A 17,268-nucleotide genomic window follows, 5' to 3' on the forward strand; every position below is an offset into this window, starting at 1 on the left:
TTCCTCCTTCTCCTCTACCTTCCCTAAACTCAAGCGACGGTTTGCAAAAGCCGTCCAGAAAAAAACAAAAAAAGCAAAAGCCCTCGTCTTTGATTTCGACCGCGTTTTTATTATTATTATTATATTATTATTATAATTATTATATTATTAATGATAATATAAAATCATAATGAAGTGATTATGTGATAGAGCCCTCTTCTACATATAAAAGGGTAATATGATATACTAGAAATATTATTAACAAAGAAATTAATACAATTAAATTTGTAATTATAACAATATTATTTTGAATATACATTAATTTACTTCATATTATCATTGATAATATTACTTGTTGAAAATATAATAGGATAAAAAATGATTTATAATTTAAAAAAAATTGCATTTAAAATGTATTAAATACCTATATAAAAAAAAAAATCATTTCACATCAAAAAAATGATCGGGTATTCATTTCACATCAAGACCTCATTAGGTATTCATTTTGTTTTGCCTGTATGTTTTTTGACTCTCAAAGTGTCAGTACCTGCTGATTTATGTTGTTTTAATCAGCAAGAACAGGATTTAAATGAAAAGTCTTCACTCTGTTTGTTTAAAATGAGCTGTAACAACACAATTCTTGTATTTTCTTGACAGTATATGTATTTGTTCATACAATTAACTAATTTAATCTAATCCACCACATAAAAAAAAAATGTCAGAATAATTGGCGGTACAATCCCCTGTGGTGACCCACTGAAAAATTAGTAATTAAGCTGTAGGATAGTGAGTGAGTGATTAATATAATTTAGGCATTGTTCTTGTAATTTTTAATTTAACTTAGAGCCTAACTCTAAATCTGGCCATTGTTTTGTAGAAAAGTTTACTTACACTTACTAGTTATTCAGTTACTGTTTGTTTATTATTATTTAAGTTTTTATTGCAGAGAGATACAATTTACAGCATCAGTAAAAGTATGTCACTTTTACAGCTTTTACCAACCCGGGCTCATTGTGGAAACGTAGCCCCGCGGACGTTTCTGCGGACCACGAGATACGTCCCAGGAGGTACGTATTCGAGAGGTTTTTGTTTTCGCGGATCCGCGAGAGGCCGCTGTGCGCGCTTTTTTGCGTCTCGGGCGACTCTCTGGAGCGCGCGCCGTTCACGCCCGCACTGTTCTCGCGCAAAAAGCCGTCGGATCGGCCGACGCGGCCGCCCTCCTCTTCCTCCTTCTCCTCCTCCTTCCCTAAACTCAAGCGACGGTTTGCAAAAGCCGTCCAGAAAAAAACAAAAAAAGCAAAAGCCCTCGTCTTTGATTTCGACCGCGTTTTCGGATCCCGCCACATTCTCGTCCTTATTTTTCGGATTCTGTTTTTCATCTTACCTGATTTCCGGACTCGATCCCAGTCGTCGTCCCCGCGGCCGGCTCCTCCTCCTCCGGGGCCTCCGCCAACGCAACACTGTGAGCTAAGCGGACAAACTGGTTGCATCGGAAAAACCCTCCACTCGGAGGCGAGCCGTCGGCCGGCGAACGCGAAGAGGAGGAGCGGAGTGGCGCCACACTGCCCTGCAGCATTCGCTCGAAGAAAACTGAACTAAATCGCGGTCTCCAGAAACATCCGCGGAGCTCATTTCCAGAATGAGCTTGGGTTGGCTTTTACAGTTTACAGGCTCGGCTGTCAGTAAAGGACCGCACACACACACACAAACACACACACATCGCGAAACACTGACGTTTTTTTTCTTTCCATTTGGTGTGCGCTATTAAATTCCATAACACTCTCACCAGTCCTTGCTTCTTATTTGCATCTCATACCCCAGTTTGTCACGGAGCATGAATGAAATCTTCATGAGTTAAAGTGAAACTGCCGAACTGCAGTTAAAGTCAGGCATCCTGCTGCTTTGATTCAGAATGGCACTTTTTTGTCAGACGGCTCACCGGTCAGGTATACATCCGCGTTAAAGTATCAAGGTGAAAGTCATCATGGCTTGCGTAGAATGGACCCAGCTCCCAATTAAATTTTGAAAGGGAGATTAACGGTGATATTTTTTTTTTATTGCGTGATAAGAGTCTCGCATTAACGCAGATAACGGCCGACCACTAATTTATACACAAGTATTAATGTGTATAAAGCATCTGTTTTAAGAGAAATGCTTTATGATATGTGAATGGCCCGTACAGCTTTACTGTAGAAATTTATTAGAGCGAGAATGACGTCAACTGATACTTTCTGTCGTACACCACGACCACCAAAAGGGTACCCTTGGTAGTAGAAAGGCAAGCCTGATAAAGGTGACTCGTATCAACCAGTACTATACAGTACTGTACCAGTCAGTGGAAACGGACCATAAGGGACTGAGCCAAAGAAAAATTAATGAATGTATAAATATTTCCCACACGATGATTAACAGAGAAAGGAATTTTTCACAGTATTTCCTATAATATTTTTGGTTAACCCCAACTTGCATAAGTAACCTAGTTATGCCTTTAAATGTCTATTTAAGTGATACAATTGAAAAATGAAAATAAATTTCTAATCAAATATTAAGTATCGTCATCATGGCAAAGATAAAATAAATCAGTTATTAGAAATGAGTCATTAAAGCTATTATCTTTAGAAATGTGTAAGTTCGGTTAAACAGAAATTGGGAGTAAAAATATTTAAGGAGGGATAATAAATCAGGAGGGCTGATAATTCTGACCTCAATCACGTTTTTTGCTCAATCATTTTTAAAAGTCTAAATCCAAGTTGCCTCTAGCAACACAACAAAAAACAAAAAAAAAGTGTGCACCTTGGATTGGATAAAAAAGAAAAAGAAAAAAGTGAGCTGAATCTAAACAGGTGCCGCTCAGCACCGCAGAACAGAGCTCAATGACGGCATCTCCATCACCGGCTCCTAATCCCAGAACTGCTCTCGGGAAGCATATTCACAGCAGCTGAGCTATTTTTATCAGGCGTATATACTCGGGTCAGCGCTCCCCCATATGTCCTCCTCCAGCGCAGAGAAAGATAACATCACACCAGAACACTCAACCTCTCACAGCTGATGGAGAATCTAATGGCTCCTCCAATTCTGAGACTCATCGACACTTCCAGAGCCACGTGACGCATTTTGACACCGCAGGCCGTAACGCCAAGGGGCTGCTGTCGCTTTAGCTCACATGTTATTCTGAGTCCATAATGTGAGGGGCGACGTTTAATGTTGAAATCGTTTACTTGGAATTTCAGAGTGGCTATAAATGTAACGTTCTGACAGAAATGTCTTCGTTAAAAGAAAAATTGCTAATCTCTGCTGTAAGAAGCGGCAGGATTGTATGAGATATGATTGCGTGTTTAGTGTAATTCGTCAACAGAGATTGGAAACTTTCTGACATTGGAATCATCACAATTTTTCTTGTGTTTTTTTTAGACTTCATAAAAATAGCTTCATATAGCATAGTTTGTAGCCTAAGAAATAGTTCTGAACTGAGTGTAACAATGAAAAATGTGTTAATATTTACAGCTAGAGTAAGGTTTATTGAGGTTATATTTCACCAACATTTAAAAAAGGGTTAGATGAAATCGGCAAAACAAAAAATAAAAAGTGATTTTGCAAATCGAAATTAGAAAATAAAACCACTTAAAAAAAACATTACCATTAGCATTTATCATCTGCATTGCAAACACCAAGGAAACCTTAGCAAAAGCACAGAATACCATCAACTGCACAGCAACACTCTAACAGTGACGTACTGTAAAGCATCCTAGCAACCATAAATTACAACTAAACAACAAACCTTTAGCAACATCTGAACAAGGACCTTGAGTACCATGACAATCACATCGCAACACTCTAACAGTGACTTACTGTAAAACATTCTAGCAACCACTCATTACACCCAAACAACAACACCCTTGCAAAATCCAAACAAGTACCTTGAGTACCCAGGCAACCACATTGCAACACCCTAACAGTGACTAAAGGCTGATTTACACTTCTGCGTCAAGCGCATGCGAATGCTACGGCGCTGACAAATAGCCCTACGCCGTCGCCATCGGCATTGCTGATGTGCACCTCTCAAAAAATGTAACTACACGTCACAACAAAGCGTAGCGCAAGCTCTGTGATTGGTCGGCTTGGTAGCACTAATGAGTCCCGCGAAGGAGCTCCTGATGGAAAGTTTTGGTTTGTGTTTACCTCATAGTTAAAGTTGTTGCACGTCCTCCGGTTCCTGCGATGAGAGATTTTGAGCCACTTGTACATACCGGAAGTGTTCAGAAGTACCTTGTACTCAAGTACCTTGAGTAAACGGGCAACTACATTGCAACACCCTTACAGTGACTTACTGTCAAACATTCTAGGAATCACCCATTACACCCAAACAACCCCATTCTAGCAACATCTAAACAAGGACCTTAAGTACCCAGTCAACCACACTGCAAAACCCAAACACCTAAACAAGTACCTTGAGTACCCTGGCAACCACATTGCAACACCCTAACAGTGACTTACTGTATAAGATCCTAGCAACCACACGTCATACCCAAACAACAATACTCTAGCAACATCTGAACAAGTAACTTGAGTGCCTGGACAATCACACAGCAACACCCTAACAGTGACATACTGTAAAACATCCTGGCAACCACACATTACACCCAAATGATCACACAGCAATAACCTAGCAACATCCAAACAAATACCTTGATTACCCTGGCAACCACATTGCAACACCCTAACAGTGATGTACTGTAAAACATCCAACCCAGGCTCATTCTGGAAGTGTACGCGGAGACCGCAAAATACGTCTCGGGAGGTACGTATTTGTGCAGTTTTTGTTTTCGCAGGCGCCTCGCATAAAGCCGCCAGAGGCCGCTGTCGAGGGACCGTCTGTCTGACTGACTAAATCACTAAATGATTGACTGGGAGGCCAGCCAATCGGCCAACCCACCCTCTTCCCTCCCTAAACTTAAGCAACGATTTTACAAAATCCGTCCAGAAAAAGAAAAGCCCTCGTCTGATTTTGACCGCGTTTTCGGATTTCATCACATTCTCGCCCGTTTATGAACTTGTTTTCTTTATTTTTTGGATTCTGTTTTTGTCTTATCTGATTTCTGATTTTTTAGCGTTCGCTTGAAAAGATAAAATGCAGCCATACGTACCTTCGGCCACGGAATTTGTGGTCTCCAGAAATGTTCGTGGGGCTACATTTTCAGAATGAGCTTGGGTTAAAAACATCCTTACACCCAAACATCAAACCTCTAGCAACATCTGAACAAGGACCTTGAGTGCCCTGACAACCATACTGCAACACTCTAACTAGTGACGTACTGTGAACTTTCTAGCAACCAAACAACCACACAACAACACCCTTGAAACATCTAAACAAGAGTAATAAACAGCAATAAAAATAAATAAATTTGCATACTGACCACAGGGAAAATCTTGGGCTCTGGATGGCCGGTACTCCACCGCACCTTGGTCCCACATTCATTTCAAAGGCACGCTACCCTGAACTAAGATGGCAGCTCTATTGGCAGATTCCTTCCAATAGACATCAACAGCTTAGGCGACATCTAATGTAAATATCTATGCTTTTGTTCTAGGAGCCCTGTACAAATATGGTGACAGTATAGATGCATGTTCAGGGATCGTATGTGATATCTAGTGTATATATCTATGGCAAGCATTCACAAACTCATTAGCAACACTTTTAGCTTAATTCCTTTAGTGTTTCACGCTTTACACTCAGGTGTGATGATACAGGCTTTGTAAAACCAACATACTGTAAAAGTTTGTTGTTTAAATGTTTATACTAGGGATGTAACGGTATTGTAAATACCGTCATACCGCAATATAAATTTTTTTCGATATTACCGAAGTCGCATGACTCGGTAAAACTATAGGTCTTCTGAGAAAATTTGCTCAGGCGAACGGGAGGTAGCGAAAACTACAATTCCCATCAGCCCATGCTTGACCATCATCCCTTGCGGTCTGTTGTCGCTACAGATCCAGTAATGCGGAAATGGAGTGTGCTGCTAGAAGCGGGGATGAAAAAGAGCTGGAAAACTCTAAAGCGGGTGTTGTCGCCGCGCGCGTACTGAATAGCGGTGTTGTCGCGCGAGTTCTTATCAGCTGTGTTGTCGCGCGCGTACTGAATAGCGGTGTTGTCAGCACACTGTTCAGATTGATGCAGACATGAGATCTCTATCTTACTCATGGTTTGTCCTTTCAAGTGGGGGAAAGACAATGCACAACGTTACCCACTGCTGTCAACCTGGGCCAAGTCATATCTCTCTTGTCCCAGAAACCTCAGTCCCAAATGAGAGGGTTTTTTCTGTTGCAGGGGACATTGTAAATGCCCAGAGATACCAGCTTTTACCAGATTATATTTATATGATAATTTTCCTTTAAACCCATCTCTATCTAAGTGAGTGAGTGATTAAATGTTGAATGTGATGATTTTTCAACAATACTAAATTGAAACTTTATTTTTTTTACATGGTTTAATATTTTTTTGTTATTAAAATTGAAGTTGCTGTTTCAAAGCTTACAGATAGATGGCTAATTTGTATGTCATTGACACTTTTGGCACTTTTTTGGAGTATTTTCATAAGTTTTGTTTTTTCCTGTAAATGATTCAATAAATACCGTACCGTGACATTCATACCGAGGTATTACCGTACCGTGAAATTCTGATACCGTTACATCCCTAGTTTATACACATTTTACTTTATGTGTTTTTATTTTTTTCAATTTTAAAACAGTTTAAAAAATACATATTTTATTTATTTTTTGTGGATGACAATGCAAATTTTAAGAGGAAAGAAATGTTTAATTTTATTCAAATAACAGTAAAAGCCAGCAGTAAAAGTCCAGTCCAACAGTCTCACTTGTTCTTATACAAAAAGAAAAAAAAAAGAATCAGAGAAGATGAAATACAGAGCGTTGACGGTTTCATGAGATGACATGTTTCTTTGTACCAACAAGTCAAACTTTGGGCTTCTCTCCATGACTAAAATGGTCTGAGACTACATTTAAATTGAAGTGGGAAGCCTGTCAGGCTGAATCTGGCTGTTTAGGGCTCTTCAGTGCTCCGGCTGTATACAGTGGTCAGTTCATCTCCTCTGTGTCCGCCTGCAGGGCCAGTCAGACAGAGTCTGGGCTCGTCATCTTCAGCGTTTGGCTCTCTGCCTTCACATAGAGCTCTCTGATATTGGCCTGTCAGGGGGCATCGCAGAAGACGAGCCTAAGAGCTCTGGAAATGTCCAGACGCTCTAACACACACAAACATAACCAGCCCGTGGGTTTGTAGGGGCCTGGGGCGAGATTATGAAAATTGGTCAAAATATGAAAAATCTATTACAATGTTATTAGTGTGTTTTTTGTGTGTGCAGAAGAGATTATAGTGTAGATTTATTTTTTATTTTTTTTAAAGCGAGAGGATCAAACTTAAAATGTACAGTTAAAAGTCATGTACAGGAGTCTTAAGCAAAATAATTAAGTAAAAAAAAAATAATAATAATAATATATATATATATATATATATATATATATATATATATATATATATATATATATATATATTTATATATATATATATATATATATATATATATATATATATATATATATATATATATATATATATATATATATATATATTTCTGCCAACATCCAAAAATTCTCTTCCAATTTTTATACTAATTTTGTATATATTTACGCAGTTGAAGTTGAAGAATTATTAGCCACCCCCAACTTTGATTTTTTTAATATGTTTTTTTATATATATTTCTCAAATTATGTTTAACTGAGAAGGACATTTTCACAGTATGTCTGATAATATTTTTTCTTCTGAAGAAAGTCTTATTTATTTTATTTCAGCTAGAATAAAAGCAGTTTTAATTTTTTAAAAGCCATTTTAAGGTCAAAATTATTAGCCCCTTTAAGCTACAGTATATGTTTTTTGATAGTCTACAGAACAAACCATCGATTTACAATAACTTGCCTAATTACCCTAACCTGTCTAGTTAACATAATTAACCTAGTTTTAACCCTTAAAATGTCATTTTAAGCTGTATGAAAGTGTCTTGAAAAATATCTAGTTACATATTATGTGCTGTCATCATGGCAAAGATAAAATTAATCAGTTATAAGAAATGAGTTATTAAAACTATGATGATTTGAAATGTGTTGAATAAATCTTTTTTCCATTAAACAGAAATGGGGGAAAAGAAATAAACAGGGAGGTGAATAATGCTGACTGTGTTTGTGTGTGTGTGTGTGTGTGTGTGTGTGTGTATGTGTGTATATGTGTGTATGTGTATGTGTGTGTGTATGTGTGTGTGTGTGTGTGTGTATATATATAATTTTTTTTTTTTCTTTTGTTGGCAATATAAATTTGATAAAATGTCTAGATATAAATGTAAAAATATAGAAATCATAAAAAAACTTTTAATTTTATCTAATTAAGACTATGCATATTCCCGGACCATTATGTCCACAAATCTAGTGCAAAATAATGTATAAATAAATAGTTAAATGTGGTACAATTTATAATAAATTAAAGTGCTTCTACTTGAAATACGAGAAACAAACAAAAAAAAATAGCTTATATTTACTTATATATTTATTTATTTAAATAATGTCCACATTTTTTTATTTTTAATTAACAACCTATTTACTTTAAAATTAAAGTGATAACATAGTTTAATGTTTTTATTTATTTATTTTTTATTAAGATTAAGCATGTTCCCAGACAAATACGTGCACAAATCTGGTGTATAAATAAAATAAGTAAATGATAAATGTGGTGAAGTATATACTGTTTAAATAAACACTAATAATCAACAAGTAAATTACAAGGCTTCTACTTAAAAAATATGATTAACGATTATACTTATGATTTATACTAAAACAAATAAAAACTATGTAAAAAAATTCACATTCCTTTATTATATATATTTTTGGAAGTTAAATACCTTCAATTTTCACTCAATTATATTGTTTATTAAATGATATTATTTGTTAAATCATATTATTTACATTGGGCGTCATGGTGGCGCAGAAGACAGCACAATCTCAGCTTCAATCACAGCTTGCTGGTTTGAGCCTCGGCTGGGTCAGTTAGCATTTCTGTGTGGAGTTTGCATGTTCTCCCCGTGTCTCACGCATGGGTTTCCTCCAGGTGCTCTGGTTTCCCCCAAAGTCCAAAGACATGTGGTATAGGTGAATTGAATAAATTGTCCGCAGTGTATGTGTGTGAATGCAAGAGTGTATGGGTGTTTCCCAGTGTTGGGTTGCGGCTGGAAGGGCATCTGCTTTATAAACATATGCTGGATAAGTTGGCGGTTCATTCTGCTGTGGTGACCTCAGATTAATAAAGGAACTAAGCCAAAAAATAAAATAAAATGAAAGAAAAAATTATTTATATTATTATACTATTATTATTATTTTTATTATTATTATTTATATTTTATCAATTATTTATTTTAAAATAATAATGCATAAAACAAGTTAGATTTTATATATTTATCAATAATTTGATTGCAAAATTCAAAGCAATTGCTGCTCTGTTGGACCTGTAAAAATAGAAATCCTGCTCATCAGCTGCATCATCCCAAAAATAATTGAATAAGCAACCTTCTTCAGGCTTTTTCCAGTTGAAATACATTTTTTTGTGGCCCAAGTATCTCATGGTATGAACTAGTCCTGCATATCAAGACAGGCCTGTCCTGTACACAAGTGCATTGCTCTCTCTCTCTCTTTCTCTCTCTCTCTCTCCTGAAGCGACCTGACCGTAGGCCTGTACTGCAGCGACCTGCGGCAATACATCAACACTTCACTTGCACATCTCAAAATAAATCCTCATCGAGGCTCGGATCTCTAGAAGATTCTACAAGGCACTGAAATAAGGCACGGCAGTATGCCTGTCATTTCCCACTACCCCTCAGTCCTGCAGAATACGAGATGTCAGCCCATCAGCATTAGCACACGGACCTCGCAAATACCGCCGGATTCCTCCGCAGTATATATATATATACACCCGGGCGAAGTGAAATGTTTTTACTTCTTATGTCAACCACATCCAAACAAATCTATAAAATGTCATGTTTCCTCCAGCGCTGGGCTGTCTGGAGCGTGAGATTAGGGATTTATGAAGACGGAGTTAAACGCAAGGGTCAGTTTTGTCTGGGATTTCGTGCATCCGCTCTAATGCAGTCAGACGTCTCTCTAAAAGGAGAGCTTGTGCTCCGAAGTGCATCTGTTTCTGGGAGCCCAGGACTACAGCGGCCCAGAAGTGCACAAAAAGTTAAGTTCACAATGAAAGAAGCCATGATGATAGGTAATGAAGCTACAACACAATGCAAACAAAACACAATAGATTATAGAAAGTTTAAAAACTTAACACGACACAACACAATCAAGTTAAAACCATAGACTGTAAAAGATATGGATGTAGTATCCGTGACTTCGCCCATAGGTTTCTGAAGAACGCAAAAGAAGCTACAAATAGGCGTTTCCAACTGTAGCCATTTTATTCACGCGTCATTGAACCAATCGGGGCATACCAAACAAGGGCAAAGAGGCGGAGCGTGGGCGGAGCTACAGACGCCTGCTAGCATTTTGCTTAGAGGAGAAACGCTTAATACTTCATTGCCTGCGACTCGTTTGTGTTCTGACCACTTTTCCTTGGTTGTACACTATATCAATAAAGTGTTTAGACTTTTAAAAACCCTGTTGTAACACATTGAGCCACTATACATTGTTCTGATGATGTTTTTGTACAAAAGGTAAAAAGCAAATGACTTCCAAACACTTCAAATATAGGGCCCTATCATACAATGCAATGCAGGGCAAGTCGTGGCGAAAATGTTATTTGCTAGTTTCAGCTTGGCGCAAGAGTCGTTTTGCTGTTTTTCACCACATTGTTTAAATAGCAAATGCATTAGCGCTCATATGTGCGCTAATAGGCGTTCTGCTCTAAAAAGGAAGGCGTTCTGAGGCGCACTGCTGGCGCGTTGCTATTTTGAGAAACTATAATAGATTTTTCATTAGACCAAAACATACCCGGTCTAAACTCCAGCGCAGAGTTGCGCCTCGCTTACACACTGCTTAATAGCCTACACAAAAGATGTAGAGCAATTGTAATAGAGCATACAAGATGTATATGCAATCTTTACGTATGAAAAAATTCAAATATTAAGGATATGTATAGGATATAATAAGAATATAAAAAGGATATAAATATAAAGGATTAAAATATTACAAAACATTATTTTCTAGTCTACATAAATATGAAAAACCACTGCTTTTCTGTCTTCTTCATCTCGGGAGGCTTTTTCAGGTCATTCATAACAATTTGCTTTTGTATAACTTTATTAATATTAGCAGTATTATTTATTATATCCATATTTATATTTGTTTTATTAAAAACAAGCTTAGATTTGCTCACCTGCAGGTTTTAGACCATATGGGGCACAGCATGTGTTTTAGGATATAATTCAGGTTTTAGAAAACACTTCGTTATTATTGTTCATTTATTCGTTTGCTGGAAATTAGAACTGAATATAGAAATAGTTTTGAAACTAAAACAAAAGTATTTATTTATAGACTAATTGATGTCTGTGCGTAAAGGTTTCCCTATCCAAGAGCGAAAGTGAAAGAGATCCATTATCTCTCATTCTCACGCAGTAGATGCTCTGGTTAACAGTTCTCTGTTAAAAAACTGTTAACTGTTTGCTAGTGAAATGCTCATTTTTTCCACTTAGACTTACTTTGCGTCCTGTAAATAGCGAATGCGCTCTTGGCGCGACGCAGCTGGCTCTTAAAGGGAATGGGAGAAAAGACTCTAATTGGTTTATTCTCAAAACACACCTATAACTCATTAAGAAAATTAACTCAACCCTTTTAGACCATGCGCCACGGCGCAAAGCAGGTTTTCCCATCCATAAATTAGCAAAAATGAGTTCTGACGAGCCCTGAAAGCGTTTGCGCCCTGCGTTTTGCGCTCTGCGCATGGACCATCAAAATAGAGCCCATAGTCTGTGTTAGTAACTGCAAGGATATTGATGAAATCCAGGCATAACACTGTATGACAACATTTCAGATGACTGTTCTAGAGCCCACAGTTGATCAATCTGTCAGATTCTGAGTTCATTACAGCTCTTAAGAAAAAAAAAGATAAATGATTTTAAATAAAATAACAACATTTATAGAGATGGTACAAGTATATAATTTTTAAATTACGTTTATTATTTATTTGCAAATCAAATTGTTTGTACTTTTGATTACATGTTGTTGATTATTTAGGCTTCAGATTGTGGGAAGTGTTTCAGGTGGAGTGTGCTGCTTGTTTGATTGCTTGTTTGTTTGTCTTGTCAAGTGTATGTTCTTTATGATGTGTTGTACTCTTTGTTTGATTTGTGAACTTTTTAGGGACCTCCTCGAAAATGAGATGATGTATCTCAAGGGGCTATCCCATTCAATAAATTCATATTCATTAAATTCATGTAAACAGATTTCACTCATCTGGGAAATTGAGGTCACGTGAATGGTTTGTTCCAAAGCGATGGAAAAAGAAAAGGCATTAATGGCACTTGAGACATTTTTCAGATCTCAAAAAGCCTACACACGGCCTCTGGAGGATTCGAAAAACACAAACTGCAAAATTATGTAGCTCCTGAGCAGTACCGCCGCTCCTTACGCAGAGTACGCAGTCTGCGTAGGGCCTCAACTTCGGATCTTGGCTGCTCAAAAAAAAAATTATATTTATTTACTATATATAAAATTAACATAAAATGAGTGTAAATAAAATATATGTATTTATAATTTGATGTTAAACACATTTTAAAAAATAATTTTATGACGGGCGCAAAAACAATCATATAACGTATTTTTTTGTGTAACGCTACGAGCATAGCCGCGAAGGTGTGTACTCACGGCCCAGTCCACTTATCTTGGCAGCTGCTAGCAGCATAACGCCGAGAAGAGAAAAAAAGTACAAGATGAATCGCGAGCATCACTATCAGGTTACTTCCATGAATCTGGAAAACATATTTTTGGTTGTAAATTAGTAAGTCAATTAGTGAGGCTAACGTTTAAACTTCTCAACAACTGCCCCAAATCTGCCTTAATTGTTGTTGTTTATGTTCAGTTTTTTGCTTTGCTGCTGTGCAATGTGCTTTAAACTATGACAGGACATGTTCTATGACTTTTCGCGTTTGCACCTTTACCCCAAGTTGATGATAATTACACAAACTCTTATGTTTATTAACTTGAGCAATACTTTACAATTCTGTTTGCACACCAGCTACATACACATGCACTGTACGATTATTTCATTGTATCTTATTTATTGTTATATCATTCTTTGCAGTTATCATCGCTTATTGCTTTGTCTATTTCTATACATTTCGTTTTGCTGCTGTTGTTACTACTTGTATAACTGCAATGACAGTAAAGTCTCTTTAGTCTTTATATCAGTTGATTTGTGGATTTTTAATATAGGCCGGTTTTTCATTTTTGCACAATACAATATGAAATAACAAAACTGACAAATATTCTCTAATTTTTGAAAGATCAATAATATTAAATGAGTCAAATTACTGTAAGCCACAGGCCATAAACCATTTTCATTGCATGAATTCATTAATGATGATTTTTTGATGAATATTAACAAAGTTATTTGTTTAAAAATACACTCGTTAATTCTTTAAAAAAAATACACAAATGTTGACTGACAGCAGGGGTCAGCTTTTGTCACTATAGATTATAATGCATGTTAAATTCACATTTTGGTTGTAGTTTAGACACATTATGAGGAGTGCTTGACTAGACCATTGTTTTAATAGTATGTCATGAGTTTTTTTTTAAATGACTAATTTCTTCTGCATTGTACATGGAGGTCAGTGCTAAAATGTGTCACAAAAGAAGAGGAGGTGGAATGACCAGCACTGCTCCAGAGGCACCAGCAGCTGCACAGGTACAGACAGAGGATGTAGCACTGACGACGTCCATCTCTACAGGTACAGAGAGTGTTTTATTTCTTACCTTTTGTAAATGTTTGAAATTAGGAATGTTTTTGCAGAAGACATGTCAGTGTTTATTTTGATGTGACCTATTATTTTGTAAGGTAAATATGTGAATGTTTAAGTGTAATTTTGAGTGTATATTTATGTATACAAATAAATAAATATATAAATACATAAATAAATAAATACATGTTTAAATGTTTGTGTGTTTTTGTTCCTCTGTAAGGGCATCACAGTAAAATTTTGCATAGGATCCCCTTTTGGCCAGCAGCAGCCCTGCTCCTGAGACATATTTGGCACTCTCCAGAAATGTATATAGAGGTACAATTTTAGAATAAACCAGGGTTGCCCTTTTTTAAGTAAACTCAACTTAATATTGTTTTCCATTGTTTCCATTGTATTAGTTTTTAATTTTTGTCGTGTATTTTTTTGTTTCCATCCTGTTTGCTTTTTAAATCTTGTTGTGTTGTGCTCTACAGGGCCACCGTACAAAATCTGGCCTGAGACTCAGAAACTCAGCTGAGTGACGCATCCTTAAAGTGAGCAAGTGAAGAGGATCGGATAAACTGAGCGAGAGAAAGAGAGCGCGTTAAATAGGGCTCGGACACCTCAGCATGATAATTCTCCATCATCTGACAGGCCTTATGCTGAGTCTGCAGTCTTGTGCTGGAGACTGGCAGGCGTGGCCTTTTATCCTTCCACATGTTTCACAGCAATTGGACAATCAGCCACTGCAGTGAAAATCCATAGTATCGATCGGCCCCTGTATCTTCTCTATAATTCTCCAGCAGGAAATCCCTGATGACAAATTATATCTGCGCCGCTTTTTGATTGGTGCTTTGATGTAAGCGATCTCCCAGGGCAGGGACCCGGGTTTATTAACACATGACACCCAGCGCTGGCATCAGACTTCACAGTTAGAGACCTCAGCAGAAACACACACGCGAAAGCTAAAGACACCAAAAAACAAGGAAGAAATGCAACAGTTCACCAGGTTTATAATTGTACTTACTTTAATGAATCCTGTATTTCAAAATGAATCATTTTGTGTTCAATTATGGGGATTAGATAAAGCACAGTCTATTTTATTCACTCATGAACTAATACTAACTTCTTATTGGCACTTAAACGTCTTTAAAGTGCCAGTTGCTTGTGATGTATTGACATTTTTATTTTACTTTTGGAAGAAATGTGATCATAAACACCTAACTGCAAATTATAAATCCATAGAAACTAAACTTTTTCAAATAGTCTGTTATTTTTTTCCACATGAATGTATAGAGTATAAACACACACACACACACACACAAATATATATCCCTGACCCAAACAATGTAATTCTCCACCATTTCATTTTATAGTAGAGAAAGAGAAATGACATCAATGACACACACGCACACACACACACACACACACACACACACACACACACACACACACACACACACACACACACACACACACACACACACACACACAAACAGATGGAATCAAAATGATACATGACAACACACAGTCAATCAGTGTCCCATTCTGCTTTGGTTTAGACTGATAGTCTGTCCAGAATGAGAGACTTGAAGGTGACTGTCTGTCTGGAAAAACACACGTGCAGACACACAGAACCACATAGAAGCACTCTTAAAAGTAAAGGTTCTTTATTGACATAATTGGTTCCAGTAAGAACCTTCAGCATCTGTGGAACCTTTTTATTGGATAAAAGGTTCTTCATATGGGGAATGGGTTCATTTTAAATATTAAAATTTATTTTAAAAACTGTTCTTTTAGGAACAGTTTAATTAAGAATTTTGTAGGATTGCAAAATTGTTCAACTTTTTGTTGATTTTGCATTGGACTTAGGAATTGCGGAATTACGAAAAACTAGGGGGTGTCTAAATAATGTGAGTTTAGATGCCAATTTTCCAAACATTTATTGCCATACTACTAAAAGCAGCAGCAGATAGTTTACCTCAGATCTTGAAAATAAAATAAACCATTTAAATTGAACTTTAGAACTGTGACTCTAACAAGCCAACACATATCAATGATTGCATCTACATTTAATGTTAAAGAGGTTCAATATATATTGATTAGATTATAAACCTTACCATTTCACTGGCGTGCAGTAAGTGCACTATTCTGTGCTTCTGAATGGCTGTATTTAAATTTCTGGCAAGTTTTGTCTGGTGCAAACAGCCAAAATGCTTATCACTGCAAATCTCGTCATGTAGTGTTGTTAGGACGAGGTTACAATGTAACCTGCTCACCTAATGTTTACTTTTGTAATATTTACAAATATTAGTTTGTAATATTTATTACAAATATTTATATTATTTACTAATTAATAACCACCTCTTGTGGAACTCCCAATCTACTTAACATTTCGGAGTCTGCTACTGTTCACATGAGGTCACATTTCAGTCACTGGGCGGGTTAAATGACCAAAACAAAGACAGAAGTTCCAGCACGTAACTCACAAGCAAAAAATCTGACTTCAGCATTGTTTTTCAGATAAACAAGTCTGTTTACTGATCAAGTTTCTTAAACATCTGCAAACAAACTGTGGTATTTTTATGCTTTAGAAGTATCAAAAACTTAAATACAGCACCTTTAAAATAAGTTGAAACAAAGTTTTTTGGGGGGACAACTTAATTTTTTTATGTTCAGTCCACTTAAATTTGTAAAAAACAGTTAAGTCAACTTAATCGATTTGTGTTGGGACAATATGAAGGGTTAGAGTAGAACCCAGAATTCTGTGTGTTGATCTATGCTATATATTTATTTATTATTTATTTGTTCAGCATACTCTGTTTTGTCAAACACAACGCTCAAGGCGCATCAAGAGTCCTGCTAATCCTGCTCTAGCTTTTTTGCAACCTGTCGAAATTAGCGTCAAAGCCGAACAGAGATCCGGTGCCACAAATCCAATGATATTCCATGAAAGGCGAGGGCGTATAAGAATAGACTTTATTGAGAGGCGGAGAGGATAATTTCTCAGCATAATCCGGACTTTGACAGGGAAGGAGGGGAAGAACGCGAGGTTTTTTCGCGCCGTTCCCTCGCCCCTTCTGGAGAGCAGGGAAACCTTTTAGCAGCCAGTCAGCGGAGGATAATCTTCCCTCTCGCAACACAATGAAGGAGATTACACCGAGAACATGTCAGCCGCCACTGGATTTGCCAGACACCACATCCCTTGTCCCTATCGATTTGCAGGCCTCTCATTCACGCTTTTCGCATGGGACTCACACATAGCCTGACTCCAGCAGCACAGTGCTTT

General features: G+C 37.0%; 1 protein-coding gene and 1 long non-coding RNA gene across 6 annotated transcripts in view; one reads left to right on the plus strand and one right to left on the minus strand.

Annotated features, from left to right (window-relative positions):
- Positions 1–15,229, plus strand: part of LOC147831358 (uncharacterized) — a 36,465-nt gene extending 21,236 nt beyond the window's left edge. Inside the window, exons 4-6 of the long non-coding RNA XR_015524016.1 lie at positions 13,868–13,988; positions 14,221–14,315; positions 14,474–15,229. This is a non-coding gene — a long non-coding RNA (uncharacterized LOC147831358). The remainder of the gene's footprint in view (positions 1–13,867; positions 13,989–14,220; positions 14,316–14,473) is intronic.
- LOC147831357 (uncharacterized) overlaps positions 1–17,268 on the minus strand; it is a 148,438-nt gene that overhangs the window by 48,999 nt on the left and 82,171 nt on the right. Inside the window, exon 7 of one of the 5 annotated variants that reach the window (XM_087307833.1) lies at positions 6,733–7,280. The exons of 2 other annotated variants lie outside the window; for them this stretch is intronic. In XM_087307833.1, coding sequence (XP_087163959.1) covers positions 7,239–7,280 — 42 coding nt within the window. In that variant the 3' untranslated portion in view covers positions 6,733–7,238. Of the gene's footprint in view, positions 1–6,732; positions 7,281–14,377; positions 14,945–17,268 lie in introns of those variants that run through there. 2 more of the 5 variants (XM_087307834.1, XM_087307835.1) reach the window with 2 other exon arrangements.

This window comes from Danio rerio, chromosome 23 (genome assembly GCF_052040795.2).
Source record: "Danio rerio strain M-AB ecotype USA chromosome 23, GRCz13ab, whole genome shotgun sequence".
NCBI classification, from domain to species: Eukaryota; Metazoa; Chordata; class Actinopteri; order Cypriniformes; family Danionidae; genus Danio; species Danio rerio.